Below are 18553 nucleotides of genomic sequence, written 5' to 3' on the forward strand. Positions count from 1 at the left end.
CGCAATCACCGGAAATATAAAACCCCCTCACACCGCGCAATCACCGGAAATATAAAACCTCTCACACCGCGCAATCACCGGAAATATAAACCCCCCCCCACACCGCGCAATCACCGGAAATATAAAACCCCTCACACCGCGCAATCACCGGAAATATAAACCCCTCACACCGCGCAATAACTGGAAATATAAACCCCCCACACCGCGCAATCACCGGAAATATAAACCTTTCACACCGCGCAATCACCGGAAATATAAACCCCTCACACCACGCAATCACCGGAAATATAAACCCCCTCACACCGCGCAATCACCGGAAATATAAACCCCTCACACCGCGCAATCACCGGAAATATAAAACCCCTCACACCGCGCAATCACCGGAAATATAAACCCCTCACACCGCGCAATCACCGGAAATATAAAACCCCTCACACCGCGCAATCACCGGAAATATAAAACCCCTCACACCGCGCAATCACCGGAAATATAAACCCCTCACACCACGCGATCACCGGAAATATAAAACCCCTCACACCGGGCAATCACCGGAAATATAAACCCCTCACACCGCGCAATCACCGGAAATATAAACCCCTCACACCGGGCAATCACCGGAAATATAAAACCCCTCACACCGCGCAATCACCGGAAATATAAACCCCTCACACCGCGCAATCACCGGAAATATAAACCCCCCACACCGCGCAATCACCGGAAATATAAAACCCCTCACACCGCGCAATCACCGGAAATATAAACCCCTCACACCGCGCAATCACCGGAAATCTAAACCCCCCACACCGCGCAATCACCGGAAATATAAACCCCCTCACACCGCGCAATCACCGGAAATCTAAACCCCCCACACCGCGCAATCACCGGAAATATAAACCCTTCACACCGCGCAATCACCGGAAATATAAACCCCCCACACCGCGCAATCACCGGAAATATAAACCCCCTCACACCGCACAATCACCGGAAATATAAACCCCCTCACACCGCGGCAATCACCGGAAATATAAACCCCCTCACACCGCGCAATCACCGGGAATATAAAACTCCTCACACCGCGCAATCACCGGAAATATAAAACCCCTCACACCGTGCAATCACCGCAAATATAAAACCCCCCACACCGCGCAATTACCGGAAATATAAACCCCCCCACACCGCGCAATCACCGCAAATATAAACCCCTCACACTGCGCAATCACCGGAAATATAAACCCCTCACACCGCGCAATCACCGGAAATATAAAACCCCTCACACCGCGCAATCACCGGAAATATAAACACACCCCCCCACCGCGCAATCACCTGAAATATAAACCCCCCCACACCGCGCAATCACCGGAAATATAAAACCCCTCACACCGCGCAATCACCGGAAATATAAACACAGCCCCCCCACGCGCAATCACCGGAAAAATAAACCCCCCACGCGCAATCACCGGAAATATAAACCCCCCCCACACCGCGCAATCACCGGAAATATAAAACCCCTCACACCGCGCAATCACCGGAAATATAAAACCCCTCACACCGCGCAATCACCGGAAATATAAACCCCCTCACACCGCGCAATCACCGGAAATATAAAACCCCTCACACCGCGCAGTCACCGGAAATATAAACCCCCTCACACCGCGCAATCACCGGAAATATAAACCCCTCACACCCCGCAATCACCGGAAATATAAAACCCCTCACACCGCGCAATCACCGGAAATATAAACCCCCTCACACCGCGCAATCACCGGAAATATAAACCCCCCCCACACCGCGCAATCACCGGAAATATAAAACCCCTCACACCGCGCAATCACCGGAAATATAAAACCCCTCACACCGCGCAGTCACCGGAAATATAAAACCCTCACACCGCGCAATCACCGGAAATATAAAACCCCTCACACCGCGCAATCACCGGAAATATAAACCCCCCCACACCGCGCAATCACCGGAAATATAAACCCCTCACACCGCGCAATCACCGGAAATATAAAACCTCTCACACCACACAATCACCGGAAATATAAACCCCTCACACCGCGCAATTACCGGAAATATAAAACCCCCCACACCGCGCAATCACCGGAAATATAAAACCCCTCTCACCGCGCAATCACCGGAAATATAAACCCCTCACACCGCGCAATTACCGGAAATATAACCCCTCACACCGCGCAATTACCGGAAATATAAAACATTACACACCGCGCAATCACCGGAAATATAAACCCCTCACACCGCGCAATCACCGGAAATATAAACCCCTTACACCGCGCAATCACCGGAAATATAAACCCCCTCACACCGCGCAATCACCGGAAATATAAACCCCTCACACCGTGCAATCACCGGAAATATAAAACCCCTCACACCGCGCAATCACCGGAAATATAAAACCCCTCACACCGCGCACTCACCGGAAATATAAAACCCCCCACACCGCGCAATCACCGGAAATATAAACCCCCCCTCACACCGCGCAATCACCGGAAATATAAAACCCCTCACACCGCGCACTCACCGGAAATATAAAACCCCCCACACCGCGCAATCACCGGAAATATAAACCCCCCCACACCGTGCAATCACCGGAAATATAAAACCCCTCACACCGCGCAATCACCGGAAATATAAAACCCCCCACACCGCGCAATTACCGGAAATATAAACCCCCCCACACCGCGCAATCACCGGAAATATAAACCCCCTCACACCGCGCAATCACCGGAAATATAAACCCCTCACACCGTGCAATCACCGGAAATATAAAACCCCTCACACCGCGCAATCACCGCAAATATAAAACCCCCCACACCGCGCAATTACCGGAAATATAAACCCCCCCACACCGCGCAATCACCGGAAATATAAAACCCCTCCCCCCACACTGCGCAATCACCTGAAATATAAACCCCCCCACACCGCGCAATCACCGGAAATATAAACCCCTCACACCGCGCAAACATCGGAAATATAAAACCCCTCACACCGCGCAATCACCGGAAATATAAACCCCTCACACCGCGCAATCACAGGAAATATAAAACCCTCACACCGCGCAATCACCGGAAATATAAACCCCCTCACACCGCGCAATCACCGGAAATATAAACCCCCTCACACCGCGCAATCACCGGAAATATAAACCCCCCACACCGCGCAATCACCGGAAATATAAACCCCCCCCACACCGCGCAATCACCGGAAATATAAACCCCTCACACCGCGCAATTACCGGAAATATATCCCCTCACACCGCGCAATTACCGGAAATATAAAACATTACACACCGCGCAATCACCGGAAATATAAAACCCCCCACACCGCGCAATCACCGGAAATATAAACCCCCACACCGCGCAATAACCGGAAATATAAACCCCTCACACCGCGCAATCACCGGAAATATAAACCCCCTCACACCGCGCAATCACCGGAAATATAAAACACCCCCCCCACACCGCGCAATCACCGGAAATATAACCCCCCCACACCGCGCAATCACCGGAAATATAAACCCCCCACACCGCGCAATCACCAGAAATATAAAACCCCTCACACCGCGCAATCACCGGATATATAAACCCCTCACACCGCGCAATCACCTGAGATATAAACCTCCTCACACTGCGCAATCACGGAAATATAAAACCCCTCACACCGCGCAATCACCGGAAATATAAAACCCCTCACACCGCGCAATCACGGAAATATAAAACCCTCACACCGCGCAATCACCGGAAATATAAAACCCCTCACACCGCGCAATCACCGGAAATATAAACTCCTCACACCGCGCAATCACCAGAAATATAAACCCCCCACACCGCGCAATGACCGGAAATATAAACCCCCTCAGACCGCGCAATCACCGGAAATATAAAACCCCCCACACCGCGAAATCACTGGAAATATAAAACCCCTCACACCGCGCAATCACCGGAAATATAAACCCCTCACACCGCGCAATCACCGGAAATATAAAACCCCTCACACCGCGCAATCACCGGAAATATAAACCCCTCACACCGTGCAATCACCGCAAATATAAACCCCTCACACCGCGCAATCACCGGAAATATAAACCCCCCCCCCCACACCGCGCAATCACCGGAAATATAAACCCCCTCACACCGCGCAATCACCGGAAATATAAAACCCCTCTCACCGCGCAATCACCGGAAATATAAAACCCCTCTCACCGTGCAATCACCGGGAATATAAAACCCCTCACACCGCGCAATCACCGGGATTATAAAACCCCTCACACCGCGCAATCACCGGAAATATAAAACCCCTCACACCGCGCAATCACCGGAAATATAAAACCCCTCACACCTAGCAATCACCGGAAATATTAAACCCCTCACACCGCGCAATCACCGGAAATATAAACCCCCCCACACCGCGCAATCACCGGAAATATAACCCCCCACCCCACACAGCGCAATCACCGGAAATATAAAACCCCCCACACCGCGCAATCACTGGAAATATAAACCCCTCACACCGCGCAATCACCGGAAATATAAACCCCTCACACCGCGCAATTACTGGAAATATAAAACCTCTCACACCGCGCAATCGCCGGAAATATAAACCCCCCACACCGCGCAATCACCGGAAATATAAAACGTTCAGTCTCACAATACGGCGACGCAAAACTGTTTTATTTTTTGGACATCTCGTTTTTTTCTTGTAGAAGATAAATATATCATTTTGGTGTTGTAATCGTATTGACTAGGAGAATAAAGGTAACAAGTCATTTTTACCGCATGCTGAACGCCGCAAAAACGAAACCCAAAAAACAATAGGATTCACTGCTTTTTCCGCTATTCCAGCCCACAATTTTTTTTCTCTCTTTCCCATTACATTATAGGGGACATTAAAGGGGTTTTCCACAATCGTACAACAGATAATATCCACCGGAGAGGTCATCGGTATATGATCTGTGGGGGTCCGACACCCGGACCCCGCACCGATCAGCTGCTCCGGCTGCCTCCGGGCACCAGACGTCCATGCTATGGTCACGGAATAGCGGTCGTGCTGCATTGTTAGGCCGGATTTACACGAGTGTGTGCGTTTTGCGCGCGGAAACAAATGCAGCGTTTTGCGCGCGCAAAAGATACTTATCAGCTCCGTGTGTCAGCTACGTATGATGCGTGGCTGCGTAATTTTCGCGCAGCCGCCATCATTATGATACTCCGTTTGGATGTTTGTAAACAGAAAAGCACGTGGTGCTTTTCTGTTTTCAATCATACATTTTACTGTTGTTGCGCATTTTACTGTTGTTGACTTCAATGGGTGCGTGATGCGCGAGGAACGTAGAAATATAGGACTTGTCGTGAGTTTTACGCAGCGGAGAACCGCTGCGTAAAAATCACGGACTGTCTGCACGGCCCCATAGACTAACATAGGTCCGTCGAGGCGCGTGAAAATCACGCGCGTTGCACAGACGTATATCACGTTCGTCTAAATAAGCCCTTACAGTGAATAGGAGCAGAGCTGCAGTGCTGTTACAGTGAATAGGAGCAGAGTTGCAGTTCTGCAGAACGGCCACTGTGCAGTGTATACAGCCATTTGCTTCCGGCTCCAACTACTGCATACCGTTCAAAACATCCGACAGCCGGAGCAACTGATTGGTCCGGGTGTCAGATCCCCACGATCATATACTGATTACCTCTCTGTTGTCCGATCGTGGAAAACCCCTTTAAAAACGACATCACGTCCCACACGAGACTTGTTCTCATACGGCTATGTCACCGGAAAAATAAAAAAGTTATGGTTTTTGGAAGAACGGAGGAAAAATTAAAATAGCTGCGTGTCCGAGGGATTAAAGACATAAAAGACAAAAAACTCTATTACCAGATTATAAATGCCCTATCTCCTACATAATCAGATCGGCGCTGTAATGTAGATAACAACAGTGGTTTTTATTTTGAAAAACAATCATTTTTGAGCAAGTTATGAGCAATTTTAGATTTATGCTAATTAGTTTCTTAATAGACAACTGGGCGTGTTTTTACTTTTCACCAACTGGGCGTTGTACAGAGGAGTGTTTGAGGCTAACGAATCGGTGTCCAATCAGCGTCCTGCACATCTCATTGTTCCAGCACATTGTTACAGCGTGATTGTGCAGTGAAAGAAGCTGGGCTGGAACAATGAGAAGTGTATGACACTGATTGGTCACTGATTGGTCAGCGTCATACACTCCTCTGTACAACGCCCAGTTGGTAAAAAGTAAAAACACTCCCAGTTGTCTATTAAACTAATTAGCATAAATCTAAAATTGATTGTTTTTCAAAATAAAAACCACTGCTGTTATCTACATTACAGCGCCGATCAGATTATGTATGAGATAGGGCACTTATAATCTGGTGACAGAGCCTCTTTAATGAATGACAGACTGCTCCAAAAGGAGAGAGACCCTGCCTGCATAGACTACACTCTACAAGAGAAGGAGAGAGACTCTGCCCACGTAGACTCTACAAGAGAAGGAGAGACCCTGCCCGCGTAGACTACACTCTACAAGAGGAGAGAGACTCTGCCCACGTAGACTCTACAAGAGGAGAGACCCTGCCCGCGTAGACTACAGTTTACAAGAGAAGGAGATAGACTCTGGCCGCGTAGACTCTACAAGAGCAGGAGAGAGACTCTGCCCACGTAGACTCTACAAGAGAAGGAGACAGTAGGTGAGGGCAGAAGCTGGTCATCAAGGGGAGTAGTGGCCGTCTGGTTATTTCAGGGTGTAAGCTTTTCTGAAGAGGGGATGCTCAGGTTACTAGTGAAGGTTTGGATGGTGGGAGAGATCTGATGTGTTGGGTTAAGGAATTCCAGAGTATGGGGAATGCATGGGAGATATCTTCGAGACGATGATGTGAGGAACAGATAAAAGGAGAGCAAGGAAATTCTTATTAGGTTTAGATGGAGGAGCACAGAGGAATAACTCTTTACAGAAGTCTGTGTGTAAGATGTGACTGCTAAGCGGTAAGATAATGTAAATATCTTGCACACACAGAACACACTCCATTCATACACACCGGACGGGCCGGGGCCTTCCATTCATATACACCGGACGGGCCGGGGCCTTCCATTCATATACACCGGCCGGGGCCTTCCATTCATATACACCGGACGGGCCGGGGCCTTCCATTCATATACACCGGACGGGCCGGGGCCTTCCATTCATACACACCGGACGGGCCGGGGCCTTCCATTCATACACACCGGACGGGCCGGGGCCTTCCATTCATACACACCGGACGGGCCGGGGCCTTCCATTCATACACACCGGACAGGCCGGGGCCTTCCATTCATACACACCAGACTGCCAGGTTCCATGAACCATGGTTCGTGTCTGTCTTGCAGATGTGAACAAAGTGTTAGTCACAGGGTACAGTGAAGTACAATTACTATCCAGTAAAACAATCTACAAGAATAGGGGAATATTGTAATAAATAAGATTTTTAGATGTCTCTGAAGATTCAGGATCTCTGAGGTAACTTCTAATATCTGTAAAAACTTTTATATGGGATGTATTAATTCATAAAGGGCATCTGTCACATTGAACACCCGTCTGATCTGTTGGCAGCAAATTACATAGCAGGAGGACCTGAGCAGATTGTGTCTCTCCATTCACTTCTATAAGAGTTACGGAAACTGCCTAACAAGGCCACCCAGAGGTGGAGCCGCATCTATCAGACATTTCTGGCATATCCTGGGGAGAGTTGTCCGTGTTGGGAATACCCCTTTATTCCATGTGGTGACGGCTCTGAGAAGATGTTTCTCTCAATGATGAATAAGTGAGGTTCTGTATGTCACACATGATGTTGTCCCCTGTATGATCTCCATCTTCTCCTTTCTTCATAAAGACTTCTGCAGTACTAGTGTCAGGGATCATTACTATGTATATTGTCTGAAAAATATTATCCTCACACATATGTATATACATTTCAGTTCTTTGTGTAATATACTGATATATATAACAAGTTCTTTGTTCATGTCGGACACACCTATGGAAGACACCGCCCCCTGGAATGCAAAGAGGAGTGTGCAGAAGAATGTATAGCAAAAGTTACAGCAGAAGAGCCAATGGAATTCAAGCAAGTCACACATCTATAGGGAGGGGCATGTGTCTTCTCTGTGTGTGTTTCTTTGTTCTGAATAAAGTTCAGTTGCTCCTGGCTGACATTGAAGCTGTACCTCAGACATTTGTGTGATGTACTTCTCTCCAGGCATGCCTTCAGCTTTCAATTTACAGAGGTGGTTATTCGGTGTGAAATACGGACCTGACACTAGATCCTCCAGTTCCTCCAGTTTTATCATCTTCTCCACAACGTTCCTTCTCCTGAATGACCCACCAAGGATGGACAAGGACAGGAATGAGATGAGCAGAAGAATATTAGACTTCACCTTGGAGATCATCTACCTGTTGAGCGGAGAGGTAAACTTTTCTACATTATAGAACAAGTCACCCATAGGGAAGGGACAATACATAATAGGAAGTAATAGGAAGACTCCAGTGTCCTGTATAAAAGCGCCCAGACCTTCCAAGTGACGTCAAGAAGCTGAAGATCAGCCACCAATATGGTCAGTTATGTGTCATGTCACCAATGCAGCAATAGTAATGTAGAGCAATGAGAATGACAAGGAACCAGGAGGATCAGGATGACCTCTATATAGAAACATAGAAGATGACGGCAGGAGGAGAGCACATGGTCCATCTAGTCCCCCCAATATTATTTCCTTTTTAGTTTTGGCCTCGTTCTATTTTCTCAATGTCTCATTGTACGTGAGGTCTCCAGTATTACAGATGTGGGGTCACTAGAGCTCTATACAGCGGGGTCACAATCTCCCTCTTTCTACCGAGGGGGGAATACTGTGTTCAGTTCTCTAAGTGTCTCTCTCCATACACAGGAGTACACAATAGTGAAGAAGACATCGGGTGACTGTACGACTCCCATCATCCATCGGCAGGAGCCAGGAGAATGGAGCAGTAGTCAGAGCCCCATCACAGAGCGCTCCCTCACCCTCTGGAAAATTGGAGTAGTTGTTTTCCTTAATACTGGTATTTTGTTTGACCGTGGGTTCCCTACCATGAAATTTAGAATTTCCTATTAAGTTTCAGGGTGCATCAGGACACTTTTTTCTGGTTGGCAGGGAACGTTTAAAAAATGCCCTCTGCGCCCGAACACTTTCAACTGTATACACAATTCTCAGGATACGGCCTTTAGACTTTGATTCAATAATCAGAATGGAAGGTGTAGAGAGAAGTGTCTGATATATAGACAGATATACAGTAGTCATTTATTAGTCACTGTGTTTCCTACAGATGGATCCAGTAGGAGAAATCCACCAGAGAGATGTCCCCGCTCTATCCTACCTCTTCCTCTCTGAGATTTGCGGGGTTTGTGTCTTAGCAGTGGCGCCCCCAGTGGCCAGACATTTATCACTTAACAGACAGGGAGGACCTGCTATGCCAGGATCTTCTTTCCCATCCAGAAGGGAGGAATCTTCACCTCACAGCTTGGGATTTGAGCGGCAGGGCTTGAGTAGCAGGGATTGTCTGATTAGGTGATTTCTACTCTACTAGCTGACAGAAAGACGGTAACGTCACACATTTACCTTAGTTAGTCTTCTTCAACTTTTCCAGAGAGATGATATCTAGAGTGGTTCTGTTATCCCTACTATTCTAGATCTTCTTATAGGAAGAACTTAACAAAAATGTAAAGCCTAGTTATATTAACGTACAGGACTTTATAGATAGGACCCATGTTGATAGTAAAGAATGAATCACCGGGCTGGGATTTTTTAAACCCTTTAGACGCAACATACATGTATGTCATGGTTTGGGGGAGGGCAGGATATGGTGCGGGCTCACCGACTTATTGGGAGTTAGCTGTGTATTAGGGCTGATTTACACGAGCGTGTCCATTTTGCGCGTGCAAAGGGCACTTAACAGCTTCGTGTGTCATCACCATATGATGTGCGGCTGCGTGATTTTCATGCAGCCATCATTATGACACTCTGTATGTTTGTAAACAGAAAAGCACGTGGTACTTTTCTGTTTTCAATCATACTTTTTTCTGATGTTGCGCGAATCACGCGCGTCCCACAGAAGTGCCTCTGTGTGGTTTGCGTGATTTTCACGCACCCATTGACTTCAATGGGTGCGTGATGCGCGAACAGCGCAGAAATATAGGACATGTCGTGCGTTTCACGCAGCGGACACACGCTGCGTGAAAATCACGGACTGTCTGCACAGCCCCATAGGCTAACATAGGTCCGTGCGAGGCGCATGAAAATCACGCGCGTTCGTGTAAATCCGCCCTTACTACTTACACCTTGCTTCGACGGGATTGGAAATAACGCTGATCTTTGCCGTTTAACCGTTTTGTTTTTAATGGCATCGTATAATGTACTGCAGTGTCTAAACTCGTACCCCCAAAAAAACAAGCTCTCATATGACTACAGTGCATGTCAACAGAAAAATAAAAAAAGATATGTTCTTGGAAACGGGGTGGAAAAGAGAAAATGAAATACTAATAATGGTCTGGTATATATATATATATATATATATATATATATATCACTAACGGATAAAGGGAATAACATTGATTATCTCGTCACAATGATGCCTGACAGTTCCTGAAGTTGATTAGTTGGAAGCAGGAAAAATGGGCAAGTGTAAGGCCTCATGCACACGACCGTGTTTTTGCGTCCGCAATTCCCCCGAAAATCCACGGGAGAATTGCGGCCTCATTCTTTTCTATGGGGCCGTGCACACGACCGTAGTTTTTGCGGTCCGTGCACGGCCCGGGAGCCCGGACCGCAGAAAGTACGGCCATGTCTTATTACGGTTCGGAGCTGCGGTCCGGGCTCATTGAAAACAATGGCCGCGGCCATGTGCATGTGCGGGCGGCTTGCGGCTGACAGTCCGCTGACAGTCCGCAGCCGGCCGACCCGAAAATCACGGCCGTGCACACGGCTACGGTCGTGTGCATGAGGCCTTAGGATCTGAGCGACTGACAAGGGTCAAATTGTGATGGCTAAACGACTGGGTCATCTCCTGAACGAACGGTCTTGTGGAGTGTTCCTGGAATGCAGTGGTAGGTTCCTACTAGAAGTCGGAATGTAAGGTGTAGAGAGAAGTGTCTGATATATAGACAGATATACAGTAGTCATGTATTCAGTCACTGTGTGTTTCCTACAGATGGATCCAGTAGGAGAAATCCACCAGAAAGATGTCCCAGTCCTCTGTATTCCCAGGACTGTCCAGAGGAAAATCACAATGTCCCAGAGAATCATCAGGTAGATGAAGCTGAGCCCTATACCAGATCTATATAGGGGGGTGTGGAGCTTTTTGTTCCTGCGGTTATAGATGGGGTCATAGATTTTGGTGGTTTCTTATGTTGATCTGTTAGATTCTTCGCTCTCTCTGCTGTATTGTACTGAATTGTTACATATGTGAAATCAGGGGGAAGGTCTGACTAATATTAAAGCGGAGGATGAAGAAGAGCGGGTGAGGGGCGATCAACCGTGTAAGAGTGAAGTGGAGGAGGAAATTCCAGGAGGTGTTACCAGAGGTCAGTAATAATGAATTTAGAAAGGGAATTGGGAGGTTTGGTAAGGTGGGGTTCCTCCTTAGTTCTACATTACAGTAACACTTCAGACAATGTGTTATACATAGTGCAGGACCTGAGGGAGCTGTGACTGCACATAGAAGTTCTCTACAAGGTGTTCTATGGATCCGGTCATGCACTAGGCTTAGTATCAGATTTTGGGGGGCACCAGCAGTGATTAACAGCTGCACTAAGGCCGGATTTACACGAGCGTGTGCGTTTTGCGCGAGCGAAAAATGCGGCGTTTTGCGCGCGCAAAATGCACTTAACAGCTCCGTGTGTCATCTCCATATGATGCACAGCTGCGTGATTTTCACGCAGCAGCCATCATTATGACACTCTGTATGTTTGTAAACAGAAAAGCACGTGATGCTCTTCTGTTTTCAATCATACATTTTACTACTGTTGCGTGAAACACACGCGTCCCACGGAAGTGCTTCCGTGTGGTGCGCGTGATTTTCACTCACCCATTGACTTCAATGGGTGTGTGAAGCGCGAGGAATACAGAAATATAGGACATGTTGTGAGTTTTACGCAGCGGACGCCCGCTGCGTTAAAATCACGGACTGTCTGCACGGCCCCATAGACTAATATAGGTCTGTGCCAATCGCGTGAAAATCATGAGCGTTGCACGGACGTATATCACGTTCGTGTAAATCCGCCCTAAGTCTGGGGCTAGACATAGACTTTTTTGTATAGTGAGTGATAAATCGCTGTCCCTAGGAATTAATTGAGTAACTTGATATTCTCTTAACATACAGGCAACGTTTCACCTTCCCATTGAAGGCATCGTCAAGCAATGAATGTGCTCAAAGCATTTATATAGTGTGCAAAAATACAAATAGGCAATGTAAGACCATCAAACATGATTAATGTTAAAGTGCAAAGTACAATCTGATATTTCAGAAATAAAAATATTATAATTAGTACTCATGTGAGAAACGGGAGTAAATAATTTGATATAATGTATAAACATATATGACCATAATCACATGAAATACATTAATGTGTAGTAAAGTGTCAATCATAATTACATAAGTTACAGCTGACACTCACCCCTGAGTCGTCTCGAACATCACACCTGTTGTAAATATGAAATTCAAGGTAATGTATTATTACCGTCATGACACGCCGAGATCTCGGCGTTGTAAGAAACCCACAGAGTATGCTCACATCGACTTCTCCGGATCTCACTAACAACCAACAGTGATCTACAATCAGGCATAGCACGGATAATTTATATGAAGTCAAGGTAAAGACAGGTATTTAGATGTACCTCTTCCAAGATGGTGATTATGGTCTCTCTTCAGCTCTGTCAGGTGACCTCCTTCTCACGATTCTTACCAGTCTACTATACGATTGGCTGTTAGTGAGATCCGGAGAAGTCGATGTGAGCATGCTCTATGGGTTTCTTCCAACGCCGAGATCTCGGCGTGTCATGACGGTAATAATACATTACCTTGAATTTCATATTTACAACAGGTGTGATGTTCGAGACGACTCAGGGGTGAGTGTCAGCTGTAACTTATGTAATTATGATTGACACTTTACTACACATTAATGTATTTCATGTGATTATGGTCATTTATGTTTATACATTATATCAAATTATTTACTCCCGTTTCTCACATGCTTTTGTACTAATTATAATATTTTTATTTCTGTAATATCAGATTGTACTTGGCACTTTAACATTAATCATGTTTGATGGTCTTACATTGCCTATTTGTATTTTTGCACACTATATAAATGCTTTGAGCACATTCATTGCTTGACGATGCCTTCAATGGGAAGGTGAAACGTTGCCTGTATGTTGGGTGAATACATTTTTGGATTTTTCTATATTACTGGAGTGCTGCCTCTTCCTTTTGGATTGTGGGCTGATACTTGCTTGAGGTTTTTTTGTCAAGATTCCTCTGAGGATAGCACCCACCAAGTTTTGGTTTATGCTACAGTGCAGCTCCGATATTTCATTTGCTCCTTGATATTCTCTTATACACTGCTGACAAGTGTGTAGCTCTGAAATCTCAGCATGTAGCAATTAAAAAATAAACGCTAGCAAATTGCTTGACAATTTTATCACTGACTACACAAATAAGTCTAGCCCCAGCCTAAGCACCATAATATATGCTGTTTGGGGCCTCCTTGCTTGACAGGTTTTTTTTGTGTTTTTCTGACATTTTGGTGCGTTTGCTCGATCCATTGTCTTTTTTCAAAGCGCAGAATTCTCTGTTTAGCTTTTTGCCTTTTTTTGTTTTTTTTGGGGGAAGGGGGCGTTTTTCCATTGAAAAACGCTAGAAAAATGCTTGTTACAAATATATGAAAAAAATGGCAGAAAGAAACTTGTGTAAATAAGCCAATAGTGTTTTTTTGTTTTTTTTACAAGCCCAAAAAAAGACTGACGGAGGCATGTAAGTTATTGTGCAGGAAAGGGTTAAGTGTCATTCTGTGGTGCTCAGTGCTTCATAGATAGATAGATTCAACATAAGAAGCTTGAAGAGGACAAATCACACGGCACTCGCCCTATTCCAATTGATCTTGGTGCTTTTAATTCATAATTTTATTGGCGGACCACACGGGAGACACAAGTAAGACAACTGGCCTACGGCCGTTTCGCGTCCCCCAGACGCCTTCTCATGGCCTGCTGGGATTAAGTGCACTCGCACTTAAATCCCCTAGCCGTACTTACTTAGCAACTTCCGGTCTAAGTAACAATTTACAAAATACAAACATTTAAATATAAACAGTGTTAAAAACAGATACCATATTAGGGGTCAAATAGAAACAATGTAGGTTTGTTCAACTATTTTAGAAAAGCAGACAGATCGTTCCTGTTGTTCAGGCCCAGAGGTCTTAGTTCCTCAGTTTTTTATTATCCAATTTGCCTCACAGCGTAGCAACTTTAAATGTCGGTCACTACCGTCGATTGGGGCATATGCTCATTGTAGCCCAGCAAAGGACATACATTTAGGGTCACCCCCATGTACCTCACGTATATGATTTCTAAATCTTGGAGATCACTTTCCTGTACCGATTTGAATATACATGTTCACGAAATCGTTTAAATAAGGGGCGTATTGTTTTGCCAATGTAGAAAAATCTACAAGGGCAAACTATCACATAGACTAGAAAATAAAATTTACAAGTGATAAGGTGCGGGATGTCCTGTTGTACTGCACCCATTCTGACTTTTTTGCCAATGTGCATGTTTCCACTAAACGAACAGTTACGAGATTTATGATTGCCTATTGGTGCAATATCTCTCAACCAATCTCCCTTCTTATTCAAAAGACGACTTTTTACTAATTCATCCTGTGGATTTTTACATCTTCTAAAAGAGACAATAGGGGAATAGCTAGCCTTCTCTGCTAGATCCATATCGGCCTCTATAATGTGCCAGTGTCTTCTAATGGCACTATTACTGAGACCTGCTAAGGGACTGTATTGGAAAGAAAACAAAAAGCCTTTGGATCTATCTTTTTTCCGATTTCCAAAAAGCAAATTGTTACGATTGCACTTAAGTGCTCTAGAAAAGGATTCTGACTTGAATTCCTCACTGTACCCTCTTGCTCTCAATCGATCCATCAATTCCTTTGATTGTACTAGGAATACGTTATGTTCACGGTTAATGCATTTTAACCTCAAGAACTGGCCATATGGCAAAGATCTCTTAACGTGGTGGATGGAAGCGATCATGATGCAAAAGTGCATTAGTTGCTGTGGGTTTGCGATACCCACTTGTATGCAGACCTCTCCCATCTACTTTGATTTGAACATCCAGAAATTCTACGCTATCTCCCCAAAAATTTGCAGTGAACTCCATATTGAGCTCATTCATATTGATGTACTGAATGAACTCCTTAAATTGTATTGGGGTGCCTGACCATATTATTAGAACGTCGTCAATTAATCTTGACCAATGCTTTAGATATTGAACTTAAAGAGGCTCTGTCACCACATTATTAGTGGCCTATCTTGTACATGATGTGATCGGCGCTGTAATGTAGATAACAGCAGTGTTTTTTATTTAGAAAAACTATCATTTTTGACGGTTATTACCTATTTTAGCTTAATGCTAATGAGTTTCTTAATGACCAACTGGGCGTGTTTTATTTTTTGACAAGTGGGCGTGTATGACGCTGACCCATCAGCGTCATACACTTCTCGCCATTCAATTACACTGCACAAACACTAACATTATTGCAGTGTCCTGACAATGAATATACATTACCTCCAGCCAGGACGGGATGTGTATTCAGAATCCTGACCACTTCTCTGCACTACTCTGTGATTTACAGCACAGCGAGTTCTCGCTGTAACAGCTTACAGCGTAATCTCGTGAGACTACGCCTGCTATGCTGTAAATCACAGAGAAGTGGTCCGGATTCTGTAGTAACGTTATAGTGTGTTTATGTGACTACAGATAGCGATATAGCTATATTGGTCAGCGTCATACACTTCTCTCCACAACGCCCACTTGGTCAAAAAGTAAAACATGCACAGTTTGTCATTAAGAAACTCATTAGCATAAAGCTAATATAGGTCATAACTCCGTCAAATATTATCGTTTTGCTAAATAAAAAACACTGCTGTAATCTACATTACAGCGCCGATCACATCATGTGCAAGATAGGCCACTTATAATGTGATGACAGAGCCTCTTTAAGGTTTCCTAATATTGTAAATATATTTTTCCTCCCAAATAGCTAGAAATAAATTTGCGTATGTCGGTGCAACGGGTGTCCACATGGTAGTACTGGTCCGCTGTGCAAAGCACTCGTCCCCAAAGCGAAAATCATTATGGGTCAAGACAAAGTCCAATGCATCACACACAAAATCCACACATAGCCTACTTTTATCTGTACTTTCCAGGAATAAGTTAGTGGCCATTATGCCATCACTATGGCGGATCCTGGTATAGAGACTTGTCACATCAATGGTGGCAAGACTGTAACCAGTGTCCCAATTAAAGTGGATGAGATTTTGTAACATGGATTTGGTGTCCAACAAATACGATTGGACACTTTGGAGCAAAGGACGCAAATACCAGTCAAGGTAGTGGGAAAGTGGCTTAGTAATTGAACCCCTTCCCGCCACTATAGGTCTGCCTGGGGGATTAACATGGGTTTTATGAATTTTGGGGAGGAAATACCAATATGGTTTGGCTGGTGTATCTGGTAGCAATTTTTCTGCCTGGTGTCTAGATAAAACATTTGATGCATTCTCCTGTCGGAGAAGAGAGCGTAATTTCTGGATATATGTATTAGTGGGGTCCCCCCTTAATTTTACATATGTTTCAGTATTAAGCAATTGTCGCATATATTCTTACATGTAGTATTCTCGACCTATGATCACTATGTTTCCTCCCTGGTCAGCAGGTTTAATAATCAATTGATCGTTCTGTTTGAGCCATCTCAAAGCTGCAATCTCATTTTTGGTAATATTATTCCTCACTTGTGGGTATATCAATGCTTTGATATCCTGTGTCACGGCTCTAGAGAAATTATAAACAGAACTGCCCGTGACAAGGGAGGAAACATAGAAGTTCTAATGCCACCCCTGAAGGTCTCATAATCTGAACCCCCAGGGTTGAGGTCAACACGACCCTCATTAATGAACTCGTATAGATTCACCAACACTTGTCTCTCAACTTCTAAATTTTCACCCAGGGTGAAGCCCAGCGTACCAATATTAGCTGGACTCTCCCCTTGTAAGTTCTCTGTGGATTCAGTTTGGGTTTTATTTTTAAAAACCTTATGCAGATTAAGATTTCTCAATGACTTGCTAAGATCTATAGTAAACGGTCTGTCATCAAATTTATCAGTCAGACAAAAATTGAGACCCTTTGCCAGAAGTGAGAAGAAATCAATGGAAAATTCTACCTTCGATAGATTAACAACATTATTTTTAGTTTCAAGAGCATTTGTGGTACTGTGGGGAGCAGGGATATCTGCTTGCATAAGAGACCTGTTTTCTCTTCATACCCCCCAATGTTGGGATTGATGCGTTTAGCTTTTTTCTACGCCCTCAGCGAACTCTACACCTAAAGGGGTAGATTGTGTCGATGAAGCACTGTCCCCAGTCATATTATCAATTGGAGGTCTTCTACTCTGATCCTCAGATGGACTTGAATCAGATCCCGAATCGGTAGTCCAAAAATCTGCCTGTTGTTTCCTTGGTCTTCTCCCCTGTCTCCATTTCTGTCCTGGCATTGGACTCTGTCGTGTTTGGTTTTTCCACGAGAAGACACGATCCATGTCAAAATCAAATTTGGCCCTTAGAAATGTATCTCCTTTTTTTTTGTTTTGTTCTTTTTATCTCATTTTGAATTGGAATCAATCTCTTCTCAATTTTCTTCTGAAAAGCCGCAAACTGTGTTTCGGTTAAATGTGTACTCCATGCACCTGAGGCTTTGTCTCAATCCAATTTCACCTGGTTATAATCTTCTTTGGAACGCTCTAATACCATACGTACTAAATTCAAGGAGTGATCTAGATGTCCTTTTTTCCATTTTTCAACGAAAGCAACATCTCCCTGATACTGTGACACTTCCTTAAAAATTCGTAGTCCTCGTGGGGATCTACACCGTACGATTGCAAGGTGTTGTTGGTCCAAAATAGCTTGACCTCCTTTTCCGATAATGACATTATTTTTTGCTGTAATGCCCTTGTGCTTAGAACTTTGGTATCATCTCTGATGTTACATAGGGCGAAAAATGTACTAATGTCTTCCTGGCTCGCCTCATTCTGTGATAGACAATAGAAATAAAAAAGAAACATTTTGGTGATTTCCTTTGTACTTTGTAATTTATTTGGTTCTTTCATTACTAATCCCCTAATAACAGCGGAGAAGAAAAATCCTCATTATAGGACAAGAATTTAGAACCTATTAAAATACACACAAGGTCCCTATGG

The 18553-nt window shown here is 44.8% G+C and overlaps 2 protein-coding genes across 2 annotated transcripts in view; both read left to right on the forward strand.

Annotated features, from left to right (window-relative positions):
* Nucleotides 1–18553, forward strand: part of LOC142697472 (oocyte zinc finger protein XlCOF29-like) — a 288092-nt gene that overhangs the window by 3149 nt on the left and 266390 nt on the right. The gene's annotated exons all lie outside the window — the stretch shown is intronic.
* LOC142671627 (uncharacterized) overlaps nt 8318–18553 on the forward strand; it is a 31974-nt gene continuing 21738 nt past the window's right edge. The window contains exons 1-4 of the mRNA XM_075847160.1: nt 8318–8461; nt 8935–9085; nt 11231–11328; nt 11495–11603. Of these exons, the coding sequence (XP_075703275.1) occupies nt 8384–8461; nt 8935–9085; nt 11231–11328; nt 11495–11603 (436 nt within the window). The 5' untranslated portion in view covers nt 8318–8383. The remainder of the gene's footprint in view (nt 8462–8934; nt 9086–11230; nt 11329–11494; nt 11604–18553) is intronic.

This window comes from Rhinoderma darwinii, chromosome 1 (assembly GCF_050947455.1).
Source record: "Rhinoderma darwinii isolate aRhiDar2 chromosome 1, aRhiDar2.hap1, whole genome shotgun sequence".
Classification (NCBI taxonomy): Eukaryota; Metazoa; Chordata; class Amphibia; order Anura; family Rhinodermatidae; genus Rhinoderma; species Rhinoderma darwinii.